The sequence below is a fragment of the Erithacus rubecula genome (genome assembly GCF_903797595.1).
Source record: "Erithacus rubecula genome assembly, chromosome: 6".
NCBI classification, from domain to species: domain Eukaryota; kingdom Metazoa; phylum Chordata; class Aves; order Passeriformes; family Muscicapidae; genus Erithacus; species Erithacus rubecula.
The window spans coordinates 18,406,651-18,430,919 of NC_136688.1; the positions used below are offsets into that span (position 1 = coordinate 18,406,651).

Consider the following 24,269-nt stretch of genomic DNA (forward strand, 5'->3'; position numbering starts at 1 on the left):
CAGCTCTTCTTCTGGCAAAACTGTACAAACAAGCACCCTAGGTACCACTCCTATTTTTCTCAATTTATCACACCTCATAAAAAAGCTCAACCATTCCTTTCATTTACCAACAAGAAAGGGAGGTAGACAGCAATTCATGTGTGCCTCCTAAGGCTCTGTAGGAAGACAAGAGAATGCATCCACTGCATTTTGGGAACTGGTGAGAAGAGAGAGTCACCCCACTGACTGCAGCCAGCAGTGCCAGCAATTGCCATTTCCTGACTCCTTTGACACACTTGTATCTAACTATGGGACATTACAGAATATTCAGATGCATGAAGTTGGGTCATGCAGCACTAGGACACCAGAAACTGTGCCAAAAAGGGAAAGCTGGCTCACACTCAACCCTTAGGGCAGCTCATTTTCAAGGCCCAGCCCTTGCTGTGCCCATGTGAAAGGGCTCTGTGCTCTCCTGGACAGATCTGTGCAAAACCTCCATCTCCTGGTCCAGCATTTCCCTGTTTGACTGTCACAGCAGCCAGTGCAGCACACAGAGGATGGCTCACTCCAGGCTCACACCATTTCTGTAACTCACATTTCCCTGACTGTCACAGCAGCCAGTGCAGCACACAGAGGATGGCTCACTCCAGGCTCACACCATTTCTGTAACTCACATTTCCCTGTCTGACTGTCACAGCAGCCAGTGCAGCACACAGAGGATGGCTCACTCCAGGCTCACACAGCATTTCTGTAACTCAGGACTGTTTCATGGCTGTGCTTTCAAACAAAAGCTAAAACCTGACTCCAGGGATCTGGGAACACAGCTCTACACCTTCCCCCAGAACTGCAAACCTCGTTTTAGACAGACACATGACTCCTACAAACATGATAAATCAGAGGGTTCAAAGCCTTCCTAGCTCTTTGAAAACACATCTATTTCATTTTAAACAACATGCAAGGGCATACAGAAGGAACAGAGCAAAGCCAACCCCACCCTGACCATCCCCAAACCTGGCCATGGTGTGCACCTCCCTGCAGAAAGCAGCCACAGAAGGGGCTGCAGTGTCAGGGGTGTCCTGGCTGGTGTCACAGTGCCCAGATGCCCCAGCCAGGGAGCTCCACAGGTGTCACTTACATGAGGTCAGGCCTGAAGCGATGGATGATGGCACAGAGGGCAAGGCCACTTTTCCAGGAGCTGGTCAGGTCAGTGACATTCACATTCCTGTACCCCTCTGTCTGCTTCTGGCACCACGTCAAAAGCTTGTTTGGCCGAATATCTGACTCTGCACAAACAGGACAGCAAACATTTCTGTCAGCTTCTGCATGCTCAGAAGCAAATGGGAAGGCACAGCAAACAGGAGGTGCCACTTACCTTGTCTTCTGAGGTTCACTGATCTTCTGATGGAGCTCACCCTTTCAAGAGGACACTGATGCAGCTCATTGGTAACATATAATTGCCTCACCTACAAGGAAAAGCAATTCCCAGCATAACACCAGACAAAAAAAAAAACCAAAAAAAAATCTGTTTTGTTTCCAGGTTAACTTTATCAGCAGCTGGTTCTAAATTAAGGAGTCTCCTGAAGATTTTGTTTACACACTCCTTGCAGCTCTATTTACCCTTGACAGAAAAAGAAGTGATTTCACAAGCAGGCCTTTCCAGTACTGACCTGGTGAGGTCGAACACAGCTGGAGTTCAAGTTGGGGTATCTTGTCCCTGGGTCGATGGTGTACTGGTCAAAGTTCTTATTAATATTTTCAGGGGTTGTCTGAGGCAACAGTCGATAAATGCTCTCTCTTGCAGAGGAAAAAGATGCAAGAGTTATGTATTAGAATAAATATTTATTATATAAAGAGAGTGGTTTTTTTTCTTTTTGCAGCTGCCTGAAACTTATTTTGGCTCTGCCAGGACAAGTGTTACAGACTAAATGCATCCATTCCACTTCTTATCCTCACTCAACAGAAGGATGCCAGACAGAAAAGGGACAACAAGACAGACACTAAGAGCTTATGCCCATATTTTCCTGAGGCAGGAAGTGAGCAAGAAAAAGAAGGGAAAAAATAAAAAAGGAGATTACATCATCCAGTCATCTGGTTTTGCTTTAACATCTACTCAAGGAGTAAGTTCTTTACCACATAGCAGCACTAAATCCTGTCATCCTGCAGTTCCTATAACCACCACAGCTTTTTTTTCCTATGCTGTTCAATTTTCCATTTGGGACTAGGCCCTGCTTGAGTCATCCCACAGGCTTGTACCTCAAAGTGCTGGGGTTAGTAAAGCTCCTGCTTGCCTTCCCACAGCCATGACTCTCCCCATTACATATCTGCCCCAAAACAGCCTGGGCAGCTGGAACACAGCAGGACCTAAGTCAGCAATTTCAACCATCAGACCATGGTGACACCAGGTTTTCTTGCTCCAGTCAAAAAAAGCTTCTGGTGCAGCATTATAACAATTCTCCTTTGCCACGTATTTATCAGCCTAAAGAGAGCACCACTAAGCCAAACTGCAGAGTTAAAATCAGAGATCAACTCTCAAAGCTGTTAGTGTTGAAGAACTATTTGTTTAGATTCCCTTCAGGATTTTATTTTAGCTTCTCCACAGGTGTTGAGATGGCTGGAGGTTTGGGGTTTTTGATACAAGGTCTCTTCAGTTCATTTCTTCAAGGATCACACTTAAGTGGTATAAATCAGTGATTTGCACCCTAATAACATTTCTCCTGAGAGCATTCTGAAGCCTACTGCTTTCCAGCACCACTGTGGCTCTTCACAGTACTGGAAATGCTGGGGCCATGTAACAGGGTGGTGTGTTTGCACCACTTAATTAGTGGTTTGCCTGAAGTTTCTTCTGCTTTCACTCAGAGCCAGGATTAAAAAATACATGAGGGAAATGGATTTTCTCATGTTAGGCTTGGCTGTTTATTAAATCTTATCTAAAGTACAGAGAGCTCAGCAACACCTCTAGCCACCTGCTAGAGAAGAGAAAAGTGGAGGAAGATCCAGCTGCCACAAGATTTGTTAAAGCCAAGCAGTCTAACAGAGAATTAACACCTATATTATTTATACTTTTGACCAAATTCCTGTGACTTTTAGTGCAGCACTAACTGTCCAACCACAAACAACTACCTGTTGTTATGAAGAAGGAAGATGAGCACCAAAAGGAGACAACACCCCAAATCCTCCATCTTGCCCCATACCTATTACTATATCATAAAACCCCTAAATTTCCATCTCTTACCATGTGAAATCTTAACCACGCGCCTGTGATTCCAACTCCACCATTCAATGTGGAAGCCTTCCCCAGGGAGAAAAGCAGTGCTGTGCTGGGGGCCAGTGCCAGGACGCCCAGGAAGCTGAAGGGCAGCTGTGTGGGGTGCAGCACTCACCTCTCAGCCAGGATCTCCAGCGGGGGCTTGCCCTGCGCCCAGCTGCGCACCATCCACGCCGTGTCGAAGGCAGCCAGGAACCCCCTGGCACAGCCAGTGCCCATGGGCCAGAAGGGCTGCAACACACACCCACACTTCAGACCTTGGCACTTCTCACCACAAAAGCAGCTCCCAGTGGGAGTCTGGAGTCTAAGGTTTCATAGCATCTTAGTAAAAAACCCACAAAGGGTCAAAATACAAAACTAATTTTGACACGAGTCAAAATGAATCTCTCTTACAGGCATTTTGTGCCTCTCCTTTAAGTATTAGATAGGGAAAAAAAGATTATTTATTTCACTTTTTCCTTTTTTAAAGTTCTATATTTAACAGCATATGTCTTAGTCTCAAAAGATAAAGGCTGAGAAAAAAAAAGACTCGATAATTAATCAAGGAACAACAAAAAAGATGCCCTTCTCACCTTCTAAATTTGCTTTGCACTGTTCTTTTCAAATGCCTCAGCATGAGCTTAAAAAAAAGTTGCAGCATACACTTTTCACTTCAGAAAAAAAAAAAAAAACAGGAAAGGTACTAAGGCAAAGAGGCTGCAATAATAATTTGGATCAAGTTTTTGTCTATGATGGAATTCAGTAAAATTATGCCATGCACCCAAAGCTGAGGACACAGAGCTCACAGTTTTCAGACAGAAACTTGCATAAAGCAAAACAGGATCTCAGCCAGAGGCTGCCAGCCAAGAATTAGCTATGACAAACCATGGCATAAAAAAAAAAGAAAAGAAAAGAGGTGAGAAAAAGTTATTCCAAAGAAGGTACCACTGTGTCAGGACATATAAAAGAGGATATTTTACATTGAAGGGCAGATTTGAGTGGTTGGATGAAGGAAATAGCATAAAAAACCTGAAAACACTACTTGGAATGCATTCCAGGATGTACCTCAAGCAAGCTGTCTCCAACAAGGGCCACCAGGAGCTGATGCCTGTGCCTCTCTCTCACCAGTGCAGCATTCTCAGATGCATACATGGAGGTAAAATCAAACATTGCCACATCTGGCTGCCCATAGTGATTAATTGCAAAATCCAAGGAAGGCAGCTGGTAGTTGGTTGCAAAGTCAGCAGCTTCTCTGGCATAGGACAGCAAATTGCTCTGGTTCACATTCTCCCCACAGAGCAGCAGCTCAGTGTCAATGGAGTCCTGCAAGAAGACAAGGATGTGGGGTGAGAAACTCCAATATCCTCTCTGAACTGGAACACTGCAGCCTCACACATCTCATAGCAACAAGAAACAAGTGACACTTGTCATCTCCTCCAAAAGGTTCACAGGTACTGCCCCAAAGAAACTCTCCTTGCCCACAGTGAACGAGCAGCTTTGTTTGCAATAAAATATTATAGTTCCTCCCAGCTCCTTGGTTATGTGATGTTTGCTTCCCTCACAACAAAAGATGCTGTCCACATCACTGCAAGGCTTTTCTGCACACACAGAAAAGTGTGCACCCCACCTCTGAATCCACAGGAGAGCAGAAACACTGCTGCTGTAACATGGGGCTCAGCCTCCAGGTCTGGCTGACACCTCAGGAACAACTCCACATCCAAACTTGGATCTTAGCAGCTTTTCTGTTCATTTTTGGGCTGGGGTGTTTTATGGCCAGAGTGGTGAAGGCCCTGCCTTTACAGGTCATCCTGCTTAAAGGCAGTGATTATTAATAAGACAGGTTCTATTTCCAGCCTAATCATGGATGAGACCCCTAATCACAGATGATACCACAGAACCCCTATTAGCCCAGTTGTTCCAGACACACTGAGGTGGCTTTTTTTTTCCACTCAGAGGTGAGTAGGTCAGGAAAACAGCTCTGATGAGCCACAGCTGCTGCTCCTCTGCTCCAAACTCCCCAAGGATCCCCTGGGACTGCCCCCACCTACAAACATCAGCCCCACAGGATTCCAGCCTTCCTCTCTCCCTGCTCTGCCCTAGGAGCCCCTGGCTCCCAAAGGGCAGGGAGTCATTGGCACTGAGCTAAGTGGTCCCATCAGAAAGCCAAGAGACCTTCTGACAGCTCCCCACAAGTACTTCCTTCAGGAAATTACACTTGGCTGTTTTGGCACAGTCTTGCTTTGCAAGAAAAATTGACCTCTCTTGAGTTTCCAGGAAGGGAAATTTAAGTGGTGCCATAACACTTTTTAGAAACAAATGAAAATAAACTCTATATTTTACAGAAGAAGAAAAATGAAAAAAAAAAGAAAAAGAAAAAAATACCTCAAAACCCAATGACCCCTGAAAGGTAAGGTCATCATATTTACAGCCTTCTTTATGTTTTTCCCACTTTAGAGAATCTGCAATTCAGCCTGGGGTAGGTTTTTAGGCTTCCTTATTTGCCTGAAAAAACTGAACATAGGTGTGCTAAGTTTCCCCTTAAACAACTGAGGTTTTCATTTTCTGCTGTGATGATGCCACCCCGTACTTCCAGGGTGAGTCAAGATCCCACTTCAGCCAGTTTCAAACCTGATTAATTTAGGAAGTATGATTTTCAGTTCTCTGCAGAAACTTTGAGCTGACTGGAGGGAAAAGCAATTTCTAAAAACATCAGAGCAAGATCCAAGTGACCTGAGCTTGCATGAAGTGATTAAGTCTATAAACACCCTCTCTAACATGCAACAGCATTTATGCAGCTGCTCACACTTACTCTGGGCCAAGTAAATACAACAGGGGTTAACCAGCATTTTTACATACATTAATAATCACTCCTTTGTCCAGAAGACTCTGCTTTTTTGCTGTCATCACAAAATAATGTGTGCTGTCCTTGTAGTAAACAATATTCTCCAGGTCAATCCCTGAAAAGAGACACACATTTGTCAGAGAGCTGTGCCCTGCCTGTGTCATTTCTAACAAATGTGGGATTGATCCCAGCAGGTGCCTTTCCTTCCTGGGATGTACCCACTCTCCCAGCTGAGATAAAGGATTAGTGGGCAAAAAGCTAGGAAACAACACTAGAGAGGAGATTGGTCTTGCCCAACAGGAGTTTTCCTCAGCACAGCTTGAAGTTATTCAGCATTCTGTCAGGGAACAGCCAGGTAACTACAGCATTAACAGCTCCTGAGCTAGAACAGGGTTATACCAAGGAACAAAGTGGGTTTTGGGTTGCTAGGGCTCTGGCACTGGTTTGGTTTCAATTATAATAATATTAAAAAAAAAAAAAAAAAGCTGTAAATCACCAACAGAATTGATTGTACTGACAGTGAATTCTGAAACTCCTCTCTATTAAGATGTGTTTCACAGTTTATATTTTTAGTACTTATGGTAGATTCTAGCTCTTCTCAGTTTATCAGCTCCACACATCAAAAAGCAGGAATAAACTCCTCCCAGAAGGGCAGAGACTTTTTCAAAGGGTTTAAGCTGTTCAGCATGTGAACAGATAGAAACAAAACAAATCATGTCTTAAGGGAAAATCTCTGGGCCCTGAAAATGCTCTTCCAAATTTGTTCAACATAGCAGACATTTTTGCAGTTGAGAAAAATTTAAACACTAAAACAAGCCATGATGTGGCAACACCCAAGCTAAAAAAAAATATCCCACTGTACCATAAATGGACACTTTCATCTGCAAGCTTCTGACATCAACAACATTTTATCACTTGGAAATTTTTCATCCACATTACTCAAACCTGATGTTACCAGTAACTAGAGGGTGGCCTGGCACACAGAGCTCCCTCTTGTATCTGGTAGTGGAACAAATGAGGATGCACCCACCCGTTTCTTCTTTCAGGTCCTGGAAGAACTTCTGGTTGAAGATGAAAGCAACCCCACTAATTTCTTCTACCTTGGCTTCTGCAGTTGTATTTCTGTTTATAAAATTGGCAGTGATTGCAATGGCCAGCTTTCCACGAAATTCCTTCCTCCTGAAGCCTGGGGAGCAAAGACAGGGATTAAAACCACTGCAAACTCCAGACTGGACTTGCAGGGAGCTCACCATCAGTGGATTCCATCATGCCTCCAAAATTCCCTTGAATGTAAAGAATCTTTTCTTCCCACCTTCAGCTGCAGAACTGGAGCTCTGCTGCATTCAACATAGAGTCTGACTAAAAAAAAAATGGTTGGGTGGGGAACTAAGGGAAGAAGTCAAGGAAAAAAATATGACTAAAGAAAAACATGAAAAAAATTTTGACATGTCTGGAAATAGAACAGGTCCATTTCAGTGGAGGGAGGCATTTTTAACATGCTAAATGGCAAGTTAGGTATTTATTATATAGCTGGTAAACACCTCATGAAAAAAGAGGCAAGAGAGCAGCAGCCAAAAGCAGCAGAGAACAATGTGGAAAATAGAAACCTCTGTAGCAGTGCTTAGGTGCACACAGTACCAGCTAATGACATTTTTCACAGATATTTGGGATTGAAAAGTATTCAGTGGCTTAACTGTTGTTAAGAAGCTCCTTGCTTCATCTTTTCTTGAACTTTTCACTGAAAAAAGCCCCCTAAGCCACAATCTTGCAATCACACGTTGAAGTTTTTCCATTGTAATTGAATTATGAAGTAGGACAGAGGATCCTTGGAGTATCCTTATCCCATTGCTGATGACTTCATACAATATGTTATTTTACAACAAGAAATAAATTGGTTATGAATTTTTGTCTCTGTGCCTCTTGATATGCTCTCATTATTTCACTGGGATAGATTTGATGTGACAACATCAGCTTCTGTACACCAATCACTCCCCTGGATCCTGGTATGATGATAAACATTAACCTCTCAACACACTCTGCAGCTCAGATAAGAATAATAAGGTTTTGCTGGTGCCTGACTATTCAAACAGTCTTTTATGGTGGACAGCTGGATAACAATGTAGGGAAATTTCCAGTGCAGCATTATGAGGAATTAGCTGTAAGCACATTGTGGTTGGCAGATAAAAGAATAAGCAGACAAACTATGAAGCTAATAAAAAAAAAAGGAAAAAGTGTACTTAGAGAATGGAAACTAGCATGGATATAATTACAGTTAAAAGGGAAATACATAATTAAGTAACAGGTTTGTTCCTGTGATGCAGGAGCAGCTTATCCAGTCTCTCCAAGAGATACAGCTCAGTTGGTCTGAATCCTCAGCAGTGACTGATCAGGAAACATTCACTCCCCTTCTCCCACACCCTTAGAGCTATTTATTATTTTTGATAGTGTTTCTAGAGTAACTGCTTCTGAAGTTCATCTCATTTACAAAGAAGCAAAGCCTCTGTTGCCTTCATTAAGCACCTAGCAGTCACCTTTTTGGTCATGAGTTCAAGCACACAGGACAAATTCACAGCACAACAGCAAAGGCTATGCAATTCCTGACATGCCCTTTGTCAGCCTCCTTCCAAGTTAAATCATCACATAATTAGCTAACCTTGAAGCAGGCCCAATGGCACCACCATTTATTCTGTAGGCAGGGCAGAGACACAGAGCTCAGAAGCAGAAATGACATTGAATGTCTTTTATTTTGAGCTACAACTGAACAACAAAACCAAAAGGTGCCACATAAAATAACAGCTTTCACACTGACTGTGCAATGAAAGGCAATCTGCTGCTTTGTGCTCTCCTCTGGCTGTCAGATCTTTCAGGGTACCCTAAAGACCCCTAAAAAGGCTAAAAACAAACATCCACTCACCTTCTAACGTGTTCCTGCGGCCATCTGCACCAATGATAACATCAAATTCATACTCTGACAAAGGGTGATCCATGGGCAGAAACTCAGCCCTCCAACCTGTCTCTGAAAACACAAATGACATTCATTAATTCTTCAGCATTGCAGTGGAGAATTGATTTCAGAGTCTGAGGAAAGGGCACTGAGATAAAGGGGGCATTTCTCATTCTCTGGATTATTTAATGCAGTAACTTTCTCTCACAGCACAAGATGCTCAAGCACCTGATTCTCACAAACGACCCCACAGCCACCTTAGCAGGGCAGTACACATGTGGTTACAGCAAGGAAGAGCTGGCTACTAAAAGAAAAAAAATTGTATGCCACCATTAATGCTTTTAATTGTCTTCTAAACAGAAATTAAAAGGAAGCATGATCACAAGGCTAAATTTAATCTTTTTACAAAGCTGATTATGTGAGAGTGTTTGCACTTGCCCATATTTTAAAATTGCATATTCTTTTAACTACTTAAACCAACATACCTGTTCTACTGTCACTATATGACCCTTTGAAGAGATACCTAGTGTTTTAATTAAAGTTTTAAAATGTTTTAGTGATACTATATCCTAAATACTAATATTTTAAAAACCCAGAAAATTAGAAATCTATTTCTGTGGTTTAAAAATCTTGAATAAGAGTGCTGATAAGACTCTGTGTGCCAGTGGGAATTACATTAAATGTGAACATAAAACAATCCCCTGGGCATTTAATCCATCCTCAATATTTATATTATCAATCAAAATCTGTTTTTGCAAGAAGATCCCAAGAAGCCACATCCAGACTCCCTACAAAGCCTCAAACACATGCCAGAAGGCATAGTGCAAAACCTCAGCCTCTCAGCCTGGGTTGTATTTTTAGAGTTATCAGTGCTCTGTCACACTGACACTTATCATGCCTGTAACTGCACAGAGGAAGGCTGGCTGAATAAGAGGGACAAAAAAACTAATTTCTTTAAACTGCCTTGTATGACTTCACGTAGCATCAGGCACAAAAAGAAGTTGCTGTGCACAGAACTGTACTATGATAAATTATACTTTGGTTTTCTTGATCTTCAGGAGGCTCCAGGACTTTCACAAATTCCAGGTTCACGTGAATTTCCACTCCCAGGATGAGTGCAACTTTGAAGAGGATGAGCTGGAGCTGTCGAATACCTGTGGAGAGCAAGTGACAAAGATGTTGGATAAGCAAGCAGCCCCAGCTGCCCCCAGCCTGCTGGAGAGCTGAAATCCACTGTGAACACATGCAGCATTTCTATTTCCCATGCTGTAATCATTGCAAACAGAGCAACCACCACAGGATGCTGTTCTCTTCCGCCTCCTTTTCCTCTTGCAGCACAGTCTTGTCAGCAAAACTCATTTCAGTCGAGTTTCTTAGAGTGCTTTTGTAGAGGTTTGCCTCTTAATGACACTTCAAGGATCTGCTAACCAGGATGTTTCAGAATACAAAGTTTTACAGCATATTTCCCTGTAAAACTGTGCACTCTGCTATTTGTGTCTATCTCCAACATACTGGAGGTAAATATCAGTATTCTCCATACCTCACAATCAAAAACTTGGTTGTTTAACCTTACCAGACTAACAAAAAAATCTGCTCTATAAGACTGTAGCTTTGCTTCAACAAGACCATTTCTTTACCCCTCTGTGTGCACACATGAACTTGCACATGCTTAAGGCAGATGAACTTTCTGCCAAACCAAAAACGTCTCCACCAATCTTCTTCTCCTTGTAACCTCTTACCCAAACAGTGCCCACACCCTCAGATACTTACTGATGTGATCAATAGATCCTGCACAGAACTTCCCATAAAATTTCTTTGCTCCCAGTCCCCGGAGGTCGTGGATGGTGAAGGGCCAGAGATGCAGCACATTGTTCCTTGAGAAAGTGTCCCTCTTCTCCACGACCACAACCTTGGCTCCCAGGAAGGCAAGCTCTATGGCAGTCCTCAGGCCACAGGGGCCACCTCCAATAATTAAACACTGCCAGGGAAAAGTGTGACACTGAGTTTTGTAGCACTTCCACACAGTTTCCAACTTAACCTATTGGTATGTCTTGAAATACAACTGGGCTTGCACTGCTGAGAGCACAAACAAGTAATTCCCTTAAATCGATGAAAAGGATTTTTTTTGTGTTACATGTGGTGTTCAACCTATTTAAAAAAGAGGATAAACAGTGCTTAAAGCATCTGATGAAGAGAAGTAAGAGAAAAAACAGCAAAAGCCAAACATGTTTGAACATCTGCTTGTACATTTCCAACTTCCATTGAGCATTTCTCAAGTGCTTGCAGTAAGCAGCATTACAGTTGTGTAAAAGGGAGGGGAAAGGAAATAATGGTCTTAGTGCAGGCTTTTTTTATTTTAAAGAGGAAATGGGTGTACATTTACTAGATTTGCCGGACAAACCTATGATAAGCCAGTAGCCTTACAGTGTTAGCACTTTCTAGCAAGGGTGGATGTAACAGCCTGCCTCACCTACTGATGTAAAGCATGGACATTGGACATGCCAAGGGAACTCAGCACACTTGTCCTGTTCTGCCAGGAAACTCATCCTGTCCTATTCCATTTCACCCAGTGCTAAACACCCTCACTTTTAGGGCAATCACACTTCAAGGAGTTTAAATATGAGTGTGGGTGTGCTCAGCCAAAACCATTACAGAGGATTCCTGCCCAAATTTTAGTTGACAGCTGTAATTTTTCACAGACTAAGAGGTAAAGGATTTCCAGAAAAGCATAAAACCCCAAGCATATCTAATGCTTACATTTCCTTGACTGATTACTAAAAACTTATTAGAAGCAGTCTTATAGCTGGACAATGCCATGTTCCCATACCTCCTACAAACCCCCTCCACTGCCCCAAGCCCTCCTAGACTTCACAAAACTCATGCCATGAGTTCCAGCTCTGCTGTGGCTGGAGCAGGGGGAGCTGAGGAGGGTCTGGGAGGACAGGAGAGCTCCAGCACAGCCTGGGCTGTGCTGAAAATCCCATGTCAGACACGCTGCTGAGTCCTGCACACAGAGCCAGACACTGACTGCACTTCCAGAGCAAGCACAGCTCTATCTGCAGGCTCCCTGGATCCCAGCCTGGTTCCCATCACATTGCAATCTCAGAAAATAGAGTCATTTATTTGTTTTGGTTTGGTCATCATTTGTTTTCAGATTTAACAACTTAAGCAAAAAGTATCCGGTGTTGACTTTTGTCCAATCCAAATCATTGAAGTGCAAAAATGTATTTTTTCAATTTAATAAATAATTCCAATAAATTCCCATTGAAAGCAGGACTCCTGTGAGGTGCTTTGGCTTCACTTTAGGCAAGTGTTTTGTTAACCAGAGATATTCAAGTCAGGCTGCTGCTTTAGCCATTTGGCTTTGTACCTCTTAAAAGAATTTACTTAATTCGCAATTTCAGATGAACACTCCTCACTGCATGATGAATATTAAAAAGCCTTCACAGCTACAGGGTTTTCCAGTCATGCTGGACAGGCAGCTAGAAACATTTCACAAATAAAGCCCCTACATGGTCTGATAAGGTGAGGTTGGTTTTTTTCACTTACCAACTGTATAATACACAAATAAATGCAACTTTAAAGAACATAAAAAATAAAAAGAAACTGCAGTCTTTGGAGATTTGGTCATAGCAGACCCTGCCAAGTAACAAAGCCCACACAGAAAACCCTCCGTTCCTGCTGGTGCTTTGCAACACACTCTGTTAGCACTTTAGGGAGGATTCTGCCCTCTCCCCTCCTCCTATCACATTGACAAAGTATCTTCATAATTGCCTGGAGACACCATGAAAAATGCTTGTATGTTTGCCACCAGCCATGGTTACCTCCAGAAACACATTTATCTACATCACAGAGCTATTTGTTCTTTGATTTATTGAGGACGCTTCCTGCTGGTGTAGAACTTACTCTTGGCACTTCTTCATCCCATTTTGAAACTTCTGGGGTCAAAACCAGCACAAAACCCTTGCAAAAGTAATTCTTGCTAAATTTGTGTTCCTATTTTTGTTAAGGCAGGGAAGGGCCCCTGCCACTCCCTGGAGCTCTGCTTGCCAAGAGTCCCAGGAGAAACGTTCCTGCAGCCAGCCCAGCACACACTTTGAATGGCATCCTATTTCCCCCTCCTGTTACCCCAGGCTCACCAGGACCTGCTTTTGGAACTAATTTCTTGCAATTTAACACAGATCATGACAGCTGGCATTGCACGAGGGAGCCTCAAAAAATCAATCCTGAGTGAACAAATGCCCACATCACCACTCACATCAACTGCCTTCTAACAGTGCCAGACCATCCCCACAAAGCTAAAGGGCAACTCGACTTTTCAAACCATCTCCTACTAATCATTCCAAGTAACAGATGCTGAAAAGAACAAAGAGTTCTTGCATATTTCTTGCTCAAGCTGGAGATGAAGGGAGAAAGTCTTGTATAGTTTTACAGGGCAGTTTATGAAGGATAAGATTTCTGTGACCTGCCTGAAGAATCAGTATCATGTGGGATGTTACACCTTGTTTTACTACTGAGAGTATGTCATGTTAGTGCCAGGTAATACCAAGAAAATACATTTTCCTTGGTGAAAATCCCTAGCACAAATGGCTGATCTTCTGCCTGCAGATGTACCTGAATATTTTCTGTCAAAAGAGAAGCTTCAGTGAATTTAACGCATTCCCCAAGAACAGCACCTAAGTTAAGGCAAAATTACAGAAAGGATATGGGTTACAAAATTCCCATTGAACAAGACAAATCCAAGTTTCCAGGCCAGTAATAGTTGCCTAGTGACTAACTTAGGACTATTTCACTTTAAATTCATACTTAATAAGCAAAGCATGGACATTTTTGCATTCAACAATAAAACACTAATAAACCCATGCATATTTTTTATTAGATGTTTATTCAAGTTGCTGAGTAAATACTCTGTTTCTATGATACTGTTAAAAAGCATTGTACTATTCCCTAAAATATAATTGCTTCTGTATAAATCTTGTCCCACACTACAACCAAGCACAGTACACAATGCATTATTTATCTTCAGACTGAAATAGAGCAGAACTTCACAGATTTCTTCCTTCTACAATTAAAACGTATCAGAAATTTTCACTTACATTTGCTAATATTAACACACAGAGAATTTGGTAATTCTCACAAGCTTGACTCCACTCAAGGGTCAATCAGACTGCAAGAGATGCTACTTTCTCTCTCTGAGTATATTTGGGAATGGCAAATGTTAAAAATCTCCAGGAAATATTCCTAGTGCTGAGCTAAATGGCAGCACAAGTCACCTCTGCAGTAGCAGAGTGGCTTCTGTGCCAGGCACAGGATTTTGAGATGATCTCCTGTATATAATGCATAAATATATGACTCAAAATAGGAGGGCAGGAAAGCAAGAGGGACACAACACCCAAAGTGACAGGGAGGCACCAAGGACTGGCTGGGCTGATCCCAGAGGGTCACATCCCACATGGATATGGACAAGGGTTTATTTGGGATAGGGCTTAATGCACTGCAGCATGAGACAGGCACAAAACAAGACATTTTCTGGAACAGCAGTGACACATGCTCTCCTGGAAAGGCTCCCAAGAAAAACAGCTGCATAAGCAGCTAAGGCAGACGGCCACCAGGAGCTTTCTCCACCACCATGCTTTCCAGCCCATCCCCTTGACTAGATATGAAAATGTTTCTGGCAGAAATAGGGCTGCTCAGCAGGACATTCCTGACTCACTGACTTACAGTTCATCTCCCATCTGCAGCCCCAGATTTTATCACATAAATTCACTGACAGCCACCGGATACAGCACTGCAGCCAAATGCACCCTGAACCCACTGAATAATCAATTTAAAGTTGGAAACATCATCATGGGAGACACTGTAAAATGCAAATCTATATGCCACTTCAGACAACGTTAAAAATGTCACAGGCTGAAGCTTTGTCTTTAATAAAAACTAATTTTTCCATCCTTCCCCCCCCCCCACCAAGAAAGGGGGGGGAAGAAGACCTAGGAGCTAATTAAACTTTACTACAAAGATTATATAACCTTTAAAAGGGTATTTTTCTCTGTTGCACTGTTTTATGAGCTCCTTATAGAATTGCTAAGGTTAAAAGATGTGTCATTTGACAAAAATAATATTCACTTAGATGCATTTTAATGAGACATCCTAACTCTCCAAAGGGTTATGTGGAGACTGCTTAAATATGCTACAGATAGACCTAAAAATCTACCTTAAAATATTATTAAGACTAGCTGGATCTTGCTAAATGGGCATTTTTAGAGAGTGAACACCACATAAATACCACTATTGGGGAAGTTCAGACCCCTAACTGCAACAAAACCCTGTGTCAGTGCATGAATTCAGTGCCTCACTACAAGCCCACTGCTGCTCTAAATCCCGCCAGTATTTTACCCTTTGTACTCCCAGCTGAGCACCTCAGAAATGTGCAGTTTTGTCCTCTCCCAGATCAGCGATTGGCATAAACATATTTTTCTTTCTCCTCTAGGACTGTGCCATGGATGTGAGGCCACCCAAGGCAGGGTGACTTTGGCCAGAGCTGTTTCCCCAGCCCCGTGTCCTGCAGCTGCTGCACTCGCAGCTGGACGCGCACAGCCAGGGATCACAGGATCTATCTTTACTGCCCTCCTGTTCTATGGAGTCAAAATGCCACAAGTGAAACATTAGTACATTTATTGCATTCATCTGGCTCATCTTTACTGGGATTTTTTTCTCTGTTTTGGAAGATAAGCTTCTACATGGAAAAAAAGCACGTGCCTTCATTTTTCCTGGATGTATTTGGACACACTTGTACATCCAGCCTCTCTGCCACATGGATACATGTACTAATATTAGACCTGTGTATTAAAAAAAAAAACCCTTTCCATAGTTTGAAATTAAAACAATGGTATGAAGGACGTCTGAAACTCACATTCTGCTATGCCACACATTAACGAGGGGCTGTGTGCCCCTCTAACACCCTCAGGGTGTTAGAAAGCCAAGAGTGCCTTCCATGATGTATCAGAGCTGTCAGGACTTTGGAGCTTTTCTGAAGAGCTCTCTCAGGTGGCATTTGTTAAATCTGGTGACTTGATCTCAGACTTTCTGGAAAAATTTGCAAAAATGCTTCTTAAAAAAATTGCAATTGACAGTCATAATACAGCAAAGTACGACTGGAAACTTCCTGTCGACCTGCATCAGTTCCAGTTATCCAAAAAACCTAGACATTACTAACAAAAAAATGTTACACTGATTTCTGTAAACATATCCACCAGAAGCCAGGCAAATGCTTTAATCCAAAATTCTCCTCAAATAAAGCCCAAAATAATTCCAAAGGATGTTGGAGGGCTTAAGTGTGTTTGCTGTTTTCTTACCTGCCTTTCATTGTAACCAAAACACAGGGAAGAAAAGAAAAACAAGCCCACACCCAAAAGCCAGAAGAGATTGCTTTCTTTTCTTTCCTTGGCCAGCTGCTTAAACAATCAGAAGGAAAACAAGATAAACCTTGCAGAAAGAATGCTGCCTGACTATCCCAGCCATGAGCAGGGCTGGCAGCATGTGAGTACCTGGCCTGTTTTCTGTAGGCTCACGCCTGTCACACTGAGATACTGCCGGGGCCACATTCAAAAACTCAGCCAGGAGAGCCCAGAACGAAACCAGGACACATCCAGAGACACATCCAGAGACAAAGAGCTGATGGAGAGAGAAAGGAATGAAGGCACCAAACGTCACAACAATCTAATAACAAGCTGAGCTCCCACTTGGAAGCTTTGCCACCTAAGTGGGGAGCCAAGTTACTGTGAGGGTATTTCACAGAATATTTTCAAATATGTTCTAAAATCCATTTTCCTATCAGGTGAAATGTCAATCAATATCCATTTCAGACATGGCTTTTAGAATCCAGTCCTGAGTAAATGAGCCCATATAGAACTAGACATCAAATCTGAGTCAGAATCCAGATTTTTAAATTTTAATTATTTCTTTAAAATAGCTTTATCATTTAATCCTATCATCAGCTATAGATGAGCTCAAAATGCAGTACTGTATCAGAAGGCAAGGCAACAGTTCTGGGCTCCTGGAGTATTTTTTTTTCCCCCCAGATCATCAGGCAGCCTTCAAAGTCACTGCATTTCCACTGCTAGCACTCACAGACATTTAACTAATAAATCTCAATAGAGCTCCAAAAAGAATGATAATCTGATTTTTTTCTAGTTTAACTGGTTGCTTGCATGAACCAGTTTACCATAGGTAGACAATACCTTTACCTTTCACATTTTTTCTTACAATTTGAGAACACTATGAATTACCAACCAGCACTTCTTAGTAATACACATCCAAAAGTTCCAGCAAGCAAGATGGACTTGAATGGTTCAACCAACCAGAATTAAGAATATTTACCTTTAGCACAACATTTTTTAAGAAAGCTTCTGCTAGTGGGGAAAGTTAACAGCACTCATAGAACCCACAAACCAGGCTGCTGAAAACCCATCACACAGTGAAAGTTTCATTTCAGCACCTCTAGCTGTTATTTCCAATACCTTTTTTGGCTGAAAACAAAGGTGGTGCATAATAACCCTTGTTATTGAGGGAAAGAGTCTCAGAAAATACATACAAAATGATGAAAAACATAAAAAATAAGTGTGCTTCAAGAAGAGTGGCAGAGAGCTGGAGACACATTTGGCAGCAAATTGCACATCCCAGGGTGTAATAGTCTGTGACACCTACATCTGAGGCAGCAGAAGGGAGATGAGCAGTGTTTATTTACACATTTAATGAGCCTGTTTGTGCATTCCAGGCAGGGTGAAATGCAGATGCAGGCACCTGCCTCAGCAGCACTGGCCACTCTTGCTCTGCCAGTACCAGGGCTGCACCTGGGCTGGCAGGCACTGAACTCCCTGGCCCAGGTGCCCAGGGCTAGGGCAGAACCAGGGCTGGCCCAGCAGCCAGGAATGGCTTCCTACCCTAGCCCCTTGTCTCCCACCCTGCTGAAGAACAAGTAAGAGAAGAAGGGGGTAGAAGGAACCTGAGAGGAATGTCTTTGCCTTGCCCCGAGCACTTGCTGATCTGCATGCCTTGTTATTAGTGCTCTGGGTGTGTAGTCCTTGGCAGGAGGCTCACTGCCATCTCTGCAGTGTTTTCTGATCTCAGCTGCAATTTACCCCAGAGCAGTTGTTTCACCTGAACTGTAAATGCTGCAAGGATGGCAGAGTGCAGGCAGGACAGGGCCAGGAGGAAGGAACACTTGCTGCTCACAGCTGCTCTCATAAATCTTTGCAAGGAGAAGGAAACAGCACGAGGCTAACTCACAGCGTGGCAGAACCACATGGTTTCTGCTCAGACAGCACCTCAGCCAGGTGAACAAACCCAGAGTGGTGAAACACAAGTCAGGCAGTGTCCCTCAGCTGGTTTGTCAATTAGAAACAGCACTCTTGGAAAAACAAGAGCTGTTCTTCAGGAGCAGCAAATGTCCAGGGCAAAACACAAACTTTGGAAAGCTCATCAGAACTCGCTCCATCACCGTCAGCAAGACAGCCAGAGACAAGGTGAAATGCCACAGCAGCTCTGGTTGTGCTCCAAGAACCCCAGGGTGGGTGAGGTGAAGGAATGGAAACATCCTCCAGAGCTCTGACCACTCCTGCTGCTCTGCTCTGGACTTGCCCCAGTTATCCTGCCACAATATTTTAGCTGGGGTCTCACCTGCCCCAAGGAGGTGGTTGGATGTGTGGGTCCTGACAGGCACCAGATCATTTTCTGCAGCCTATTCCCAATTTTCTCCAGGTATTACACTCCTCTTCTGGAAGGTTCATAATCTCCTAGTAGCTTCTAGCAATTTTACCCTGTTGATCTCTGGTTAAGACACAAATATCCCAGAGACCTGAGATAGCAAATAGTTTGCAGAAACCTGGCTGTCTGTAGAAACAAATTATGTAAGTGCAGACTTGTCAGGGAATGTGGAAATTTCAAAAACTGTCTGACAAAAATAATCCCCTTTTAAACAGTGTAGCAGAGAAAGTAAAGCAAATTAAACTGATTTAAGGCCATTAAAAGAGAATTTCTACATTTTATTTTCAACAGATACCAGCTAAACTTCTTTTTTCACCATGAACGCCATCAATGCTATGGGTTTTGAGAGAGAAAACACAACTAGAAATTTTCTTGTTTGCTTAGAAAAATAATCTCCTGCTAAAACATTTTACATTTTCTCTTCTCACACAGCATCTTAGAATTGTGGTATTCTGCACTCCATGAAAAGTGTATTCATCTGCACTGAGGCCTGAGCAGCAGATAATGCAGAATTTTGTTTGTCAGCAGAAAGAGAGCAACCACATCCCCAAACCCCCTGCTCTCAGGGCAGACATGGGAACCTCGGGAAGGACCTCAGCTGCAGGAGACAGGAAATTGCCTTATTGTCTGGAACCTGGGGTTTAGCAGCCAAGTGCTTAATCACTTCTTGGTAGCAAAAGTTATGTATTTCCTCACTTATCAGCACACAAACGTTAGCAGAGCACAGCTGGAAGCGTAGCCAGCAACAAAACCCCAAGGAGCACATCTGGAACAACCACAGAGGTCTCTTGGAAGGCAGGAGAAGGAGAAGCACAGCATCCTGCCCTTGCCCACACCAGCCTGCCTGGTGGATGGACACAGCCCAAAGATCCAGGGCAGGACACACACCCTGCCATGACCTTTTGTTTCATTCAGACCTCATTAAGCCACTCGCGGTGACAATAGTGGTGGCTTGTGTGAAAGCAACTGCGTGTCACTCCCTGTGGGAATCTTTGCAAAATATCGAGGAAATCAGGTCAGGGTGGGACAGTTCCCTTCTCTCCATTACTTGCAAAGCCATTAAGCCAGGGACAGAGAAACAGCACAGTCCTGTTAAAATACAGATGTAAAGCTACTGTTACCTTCCAAGCCAAAAACAATTTAAATTCCACATGCCTAAAAAGTCTTATCTAGGCTGTCTGATTGCTCTGCTCTGGCCAGGCTTCATTCCTTTTCATGACTGATAAAGCTGAAAAAACTGTGTGTTTGTGGAAGTGTCTCCAGGATAATGAAAATAAAGTGATTTCATTACCAAATCACATGCCAAACATTTGCTTTTGCTGACGTAATTTGGCCCAATCTCAGTTTCAAACACATCACAAAGAGTCAAATACTATGTTTTGTTTTCAAAGAACTGTCTGCTCTGTGTCCTGTCATCACCCCAGCTTCTCCCAAAAAACCTAAAAATCCTCAGAGAAATGAATGCAAATGCAGTGTTCAACAACTGTGGTTTCACTGCATGTTCAAGGGTGACTTACTGCTTCTCCACTCATCTCAAGCAAACCCTCCTTGCCACTCACCCTCATTAGTCCCATATTTTCTATACCTTTGAAACAGAAGTTGCTTATTAAAATCCTTAAAAATAAATCTACAATGGAAATCGCAAGGCTTTAGAAGCCCTGTCCTAAAAAGCAAAAGCCAAGAAGCACCAATATATCAAGATAAACAGCTTGTCTTTCAAGCATACCAAACACACCTAGGTGCCACTTTAAAAGTCAGTAGAATGCGTGGCCTTTAATGTTCCCAAAAACCTTAACAGCCTCTGGATTCTACTATCCAAGTGTTGCTTGTTTTTTAAAAAACACAACACACACACACAAAGCAGCTGAATGCCTCTTTGCAAAAAGCCACAACCTTTCATTCACTCAGCTTCCTAACTTGGCAGTCAACTTCTGGCTGACTACTTCAAGTCTTGTGGACTTCACAAGAATGACTGTTTATTAAAATAAGCAACACTACCTAATATATCTGCAACAAGTTTGGTGTGTTCATTATAAACCCTGATTATAAGGTTCCAATAATTATTTCAAAGAAATTAGTAAATCCAGCAAAAGGGGTGGGTATTTACTCTTCATAGAGTAAAGAGGTTAAAGTTTTCATTTTAATATGGATATTTTTTCCGTTGGAGCATAACTGGCTTTCCCTGCTTTCATCTTTCAATTCAATTACTCAATTAAAAACCAAATGTTTGTCTTGAGGGATGCAATCAGTCATGTCAGTTGAACACAAACTCACTGCCTTCTGTGCTGGTATGTAGAGCACTGGAGAAACCTGGCTGAAAACCCCCATTGCCTCTGAAGGATCAGCAAATGCCAGCACTTGGGGAGGAAATTTGGCCACCTCAGCTGCAGGCTCATACACGCTGCATGATTTGCTTAACTGAGAGTCAAGCATTTGTTTAGCAAGGCAGAGGAAGGTGGGGAGGGGAAGCCATGTGGAACCCAAGCTGCCTGATTTACCATGAGGGGTAAGGCTGCAGAAGGAATGTTTGTCACCATGGAGCCCTCTCTGCAGCAGGGACACCGACACAGAGTGCCAGCCAGACTGACAGCCCATGACAGGACCAACAAGAGCCACTCCATCCTCACCTGAGTCAGGGACACAAGCTTAAAAGCAATTCCAGAGTCATTCCCCTGCAGTAAGTCTCCCAACAGGAGCTTTTGGAAGGAAACCTCACCTACTGTAAAACAAGATTTGAAAGGCTGAGCTCAGGAATGAGTAAAAGAGAGGCCCCTGGGGAGCAGGTTTAGTGGTGAACACAGTGGTGCTGGGTTAACCAGCTGGACTCAGTCTTAGAGGCCTTTCCCAACCTAAATGATTCTATGATAGACTTCAAGATCATTGAATATTTTTTAAGGATTTTATATGATTCCATATATACATATACATATATGTATGTTTTTAGGTGCTCTTTTTTGAAGCTTTCAAGTTTTGAACCTTTCAAAACGTCTTAGCTTAATTTTATTTCCTTGCTTCATGCTAATATTGTTCAGCCTTGAAACAGCAGCTCAGACTGTACAAGTTCCCTGCCCAGAAACTGTGCCCAAGGTGGGGTCCAAAACACAGATAATGCTCAGAAGACCAAAGCTGTGCCCAGGAGTTTGTCCCTCCTCCACTGGAGAGGTTTGTCCCAAACTTGCACATCCAGAGAGAAACACCAGAGTCTACCAAGGCAGCTGGTAACTACATGGCAGCACTTTAAAAAGTTAAACTTTAAAAAAACAACACGTTTTCTTGGTGCTTAGGGGTAAGCATGTGTTTTGCAAGAACAGCAAGCACCTTTGAAGGGGAAGGCAGCACCACATTTGCATGCTTTAGAGAACCAACACCTCTCAGAGTGAGCCTGGGATGCTTCCATGTGCAGAAATCTCTGCTCTCCTGAAGCATGGGAGAGCCTGAATTTCAGGTGCACAGCATGAGCCAGGTCCTACCCCCTGATACATATTCACACCTCTCTCAAACATCAGTGGGAGCCTCACTTACATGTGCATGCAAATACTCGTATCATTTGCACAGGTAAACTGAAAGTAAATGTAAATCAAGGGCCAGTAATGAATCTGCTCCATACACAGAGGCAACACTCACAGATGTCTTAAAAAGGCTAATGAATATACTAACAGTAGCTGCATGAATTCTGCTTCATCACTGCATGATGTTTTACATGTTCAAAAACAGACTGGCATTCAAACTGCCAGAATAGGGAACAACATGCATTAAATCTTTCATGTTCTTCAACTGTCCAGCTGAAGAAACAGAGTCCAACCATGCTCCTCTGTATTCATTAGTAGAAGATGAAAACCAGAGAGAAATTTTGTCAGCATAATTAATTTATGCTTTTTCTGCACATATTTGCAAAAATCATAGTGCGATAGTTTTGCAAACTTGTGCTCCTCTCTGGTGAACTGGGCAGGTGCCAGCTCCAGAAACAAATCCTGAACAGGACCCATTCCCAACTTACAAGCTCAAGATGGAAGGAAGTTTATGTTTTGTGAAGATTTATCACTCATAGAGGTGGACTTCTACAGTTTCAGAAAACTTATTTCTGCCCCAATTCTGAGCACATCTTTCTACAGCACCCTGGTTTTATTTGGGGGCATTTGTGGTTTTTTTCTTCTACAAAGAATTCAAGGAAAAATAATGTCTCCAGTAAGACAACTCTGAAATAACAGTGGGTTTGAACTCCTTGAAAATTGCTCAACTGGTTTTATTCATCCAACTTAAAATTGTATCAGTGTAGAAACTTTGAAAGCCATATTTGGCAATGTTCTTCAAGAGCAGTTAAGACACAGGATTATTGTTATTTAGCTGGAGTGGAACGTTCTGTATGTATAAAACTTGTGTATATTGCAATGAGTAACTTAAGTGTGGCTGAAGAGTTTACAAGCACAAAAATCAACAAGTACAGCATTCAGCTCTTGAATACCATACAAAAAAAACCCCCACCCCAAACAGTTTTGGGATGAGGCAGCAGATTTTCATTAAAAAACAACAAAAGAAAACCAAACAAAAAACCAACCAATGACCAAAAACCTCCTATGAGTCATGAGTCATTTAGAACTCAACTGCATCTTTTTATCTCCTCCAAAGATTGGGAAGATTGCAAAGCCCTATCTAAGAACCATGAGCTGCAGGCTCAGCTGCAGCATTCAAGGCACAGACCTCATTTCAAAGCCTTGCAGTCACAGATTTCTCTTTTTTTTAAATGATGCCTACAAGCAACCTTGTCTCTGTTTACAGAGTTGCAACTGCAAAAATCCACTTCTAGCTCAGTACTGGAGTTGTGATCCTGCTTTAACAAGTAGGGTTTGTACTCCTGCCCTGCACAGCATCCTCCTCCCCAGGGACACTCCTGTCCTGCACAGCATCCTCCTCCCCAGGGACACTCCTGTCCTGCACAGCATCCTCCTCTCCAGGGACACTCCTGCCCTGCACAGCATCCTCCTCCCCAGGGACACTCCTGTCCTGCACATCATCCTCCCCAGGGACACTCCTGCCCTGCACAGCATCCTCCTCCCCAGGGACACTCCTGTCCTGCACATCATCCTCCCCAGGGACACTCCTGCCCTGCACAGCATCCTCCTCTCCAGGACACTCCTGTCCTGCACAGCATCCTCCCCAGGGACACTCCTGCACAGCACAGCATCCTCCTCCCCAGGGACACTCCTGCACAGCACAGCATCCTCCCCAGGGACACTCCTGCCCTGCACAGCATCCTCCTCCCCAGGGACACTCCTGCCCTGCACAGCATCCTCCCTCCCAGGGACACTCCTGTCCTGCACAGCATCCTCCACCCCAGGGACACTCCTGCACAGCATCCTCCTCCCCAGGGACACTCCTGCCCTGCATAGCATCCTCCCCAGGGACACTCCTGCCCTGCACAGCATCCTCCTCCCCAGGGACACTCCTGCCCTGCACAGCATCCTCCTCCCCAGGGACACTCCTGTCTGCACAGCATCCTC

At 43.2% G+C, this 24,269-nt stretch overlaps 1 protein-coding gene across 1 annotated transcript in view; it reads right to left on the reverse strand.

Moving 5' to 3' along the window:
* The window catches only part of MICAL2 (microtubule associated monooxygenase, calponin and LIM domain containing 2), a 102,765-nt gene that overhangs the window by 57,924 nt on the left and 20,572 nt on the right, over window positions 1-24,269 (reverse strand). Inside the window, exons 3-12 of the mRNA XM_079310109.1 lie at window positions 10,780-10,987; window positions 10,047-10,163; window positions 8,980-9,081; window positions 7,096-7,251; window positions 6,080-6,180; window positions 4,289-4,546; window positions 3,360-3,475; window positions 1,647-1,773; window positions 1,352-1,442; window positions 1,115-1,262 (exon numbers count right to left, since the gene is read on the reverse strand). Coding sequence (XP_079166235.1) covers window positions 1,115-1,262; window positions 1,352-1,442; window positions 1,647-1,773; window positions 3,360-3,475; window positions 4,289-4,546; window positions 6,080-6,180; window positions 7,096-7,251; window positions 8,980-9,081; window positions 10,047-10,163; window positions 10,780-10,987 — 1,424 coding nt within the window. The remainder of the gene's footprint in view (window positions 1-1,114; window positions 1,263-1,351; window positions 1,443-1,646; window positions 1,774-3,359; window positions 3,476-4,288; window positions 4,547-6,079; window positions 6,181-7,095; window positions 7,252-8,979; window positions 9,082-10,046; window positions 10,164-10,779; window positions 10,988-24,269) is intronic.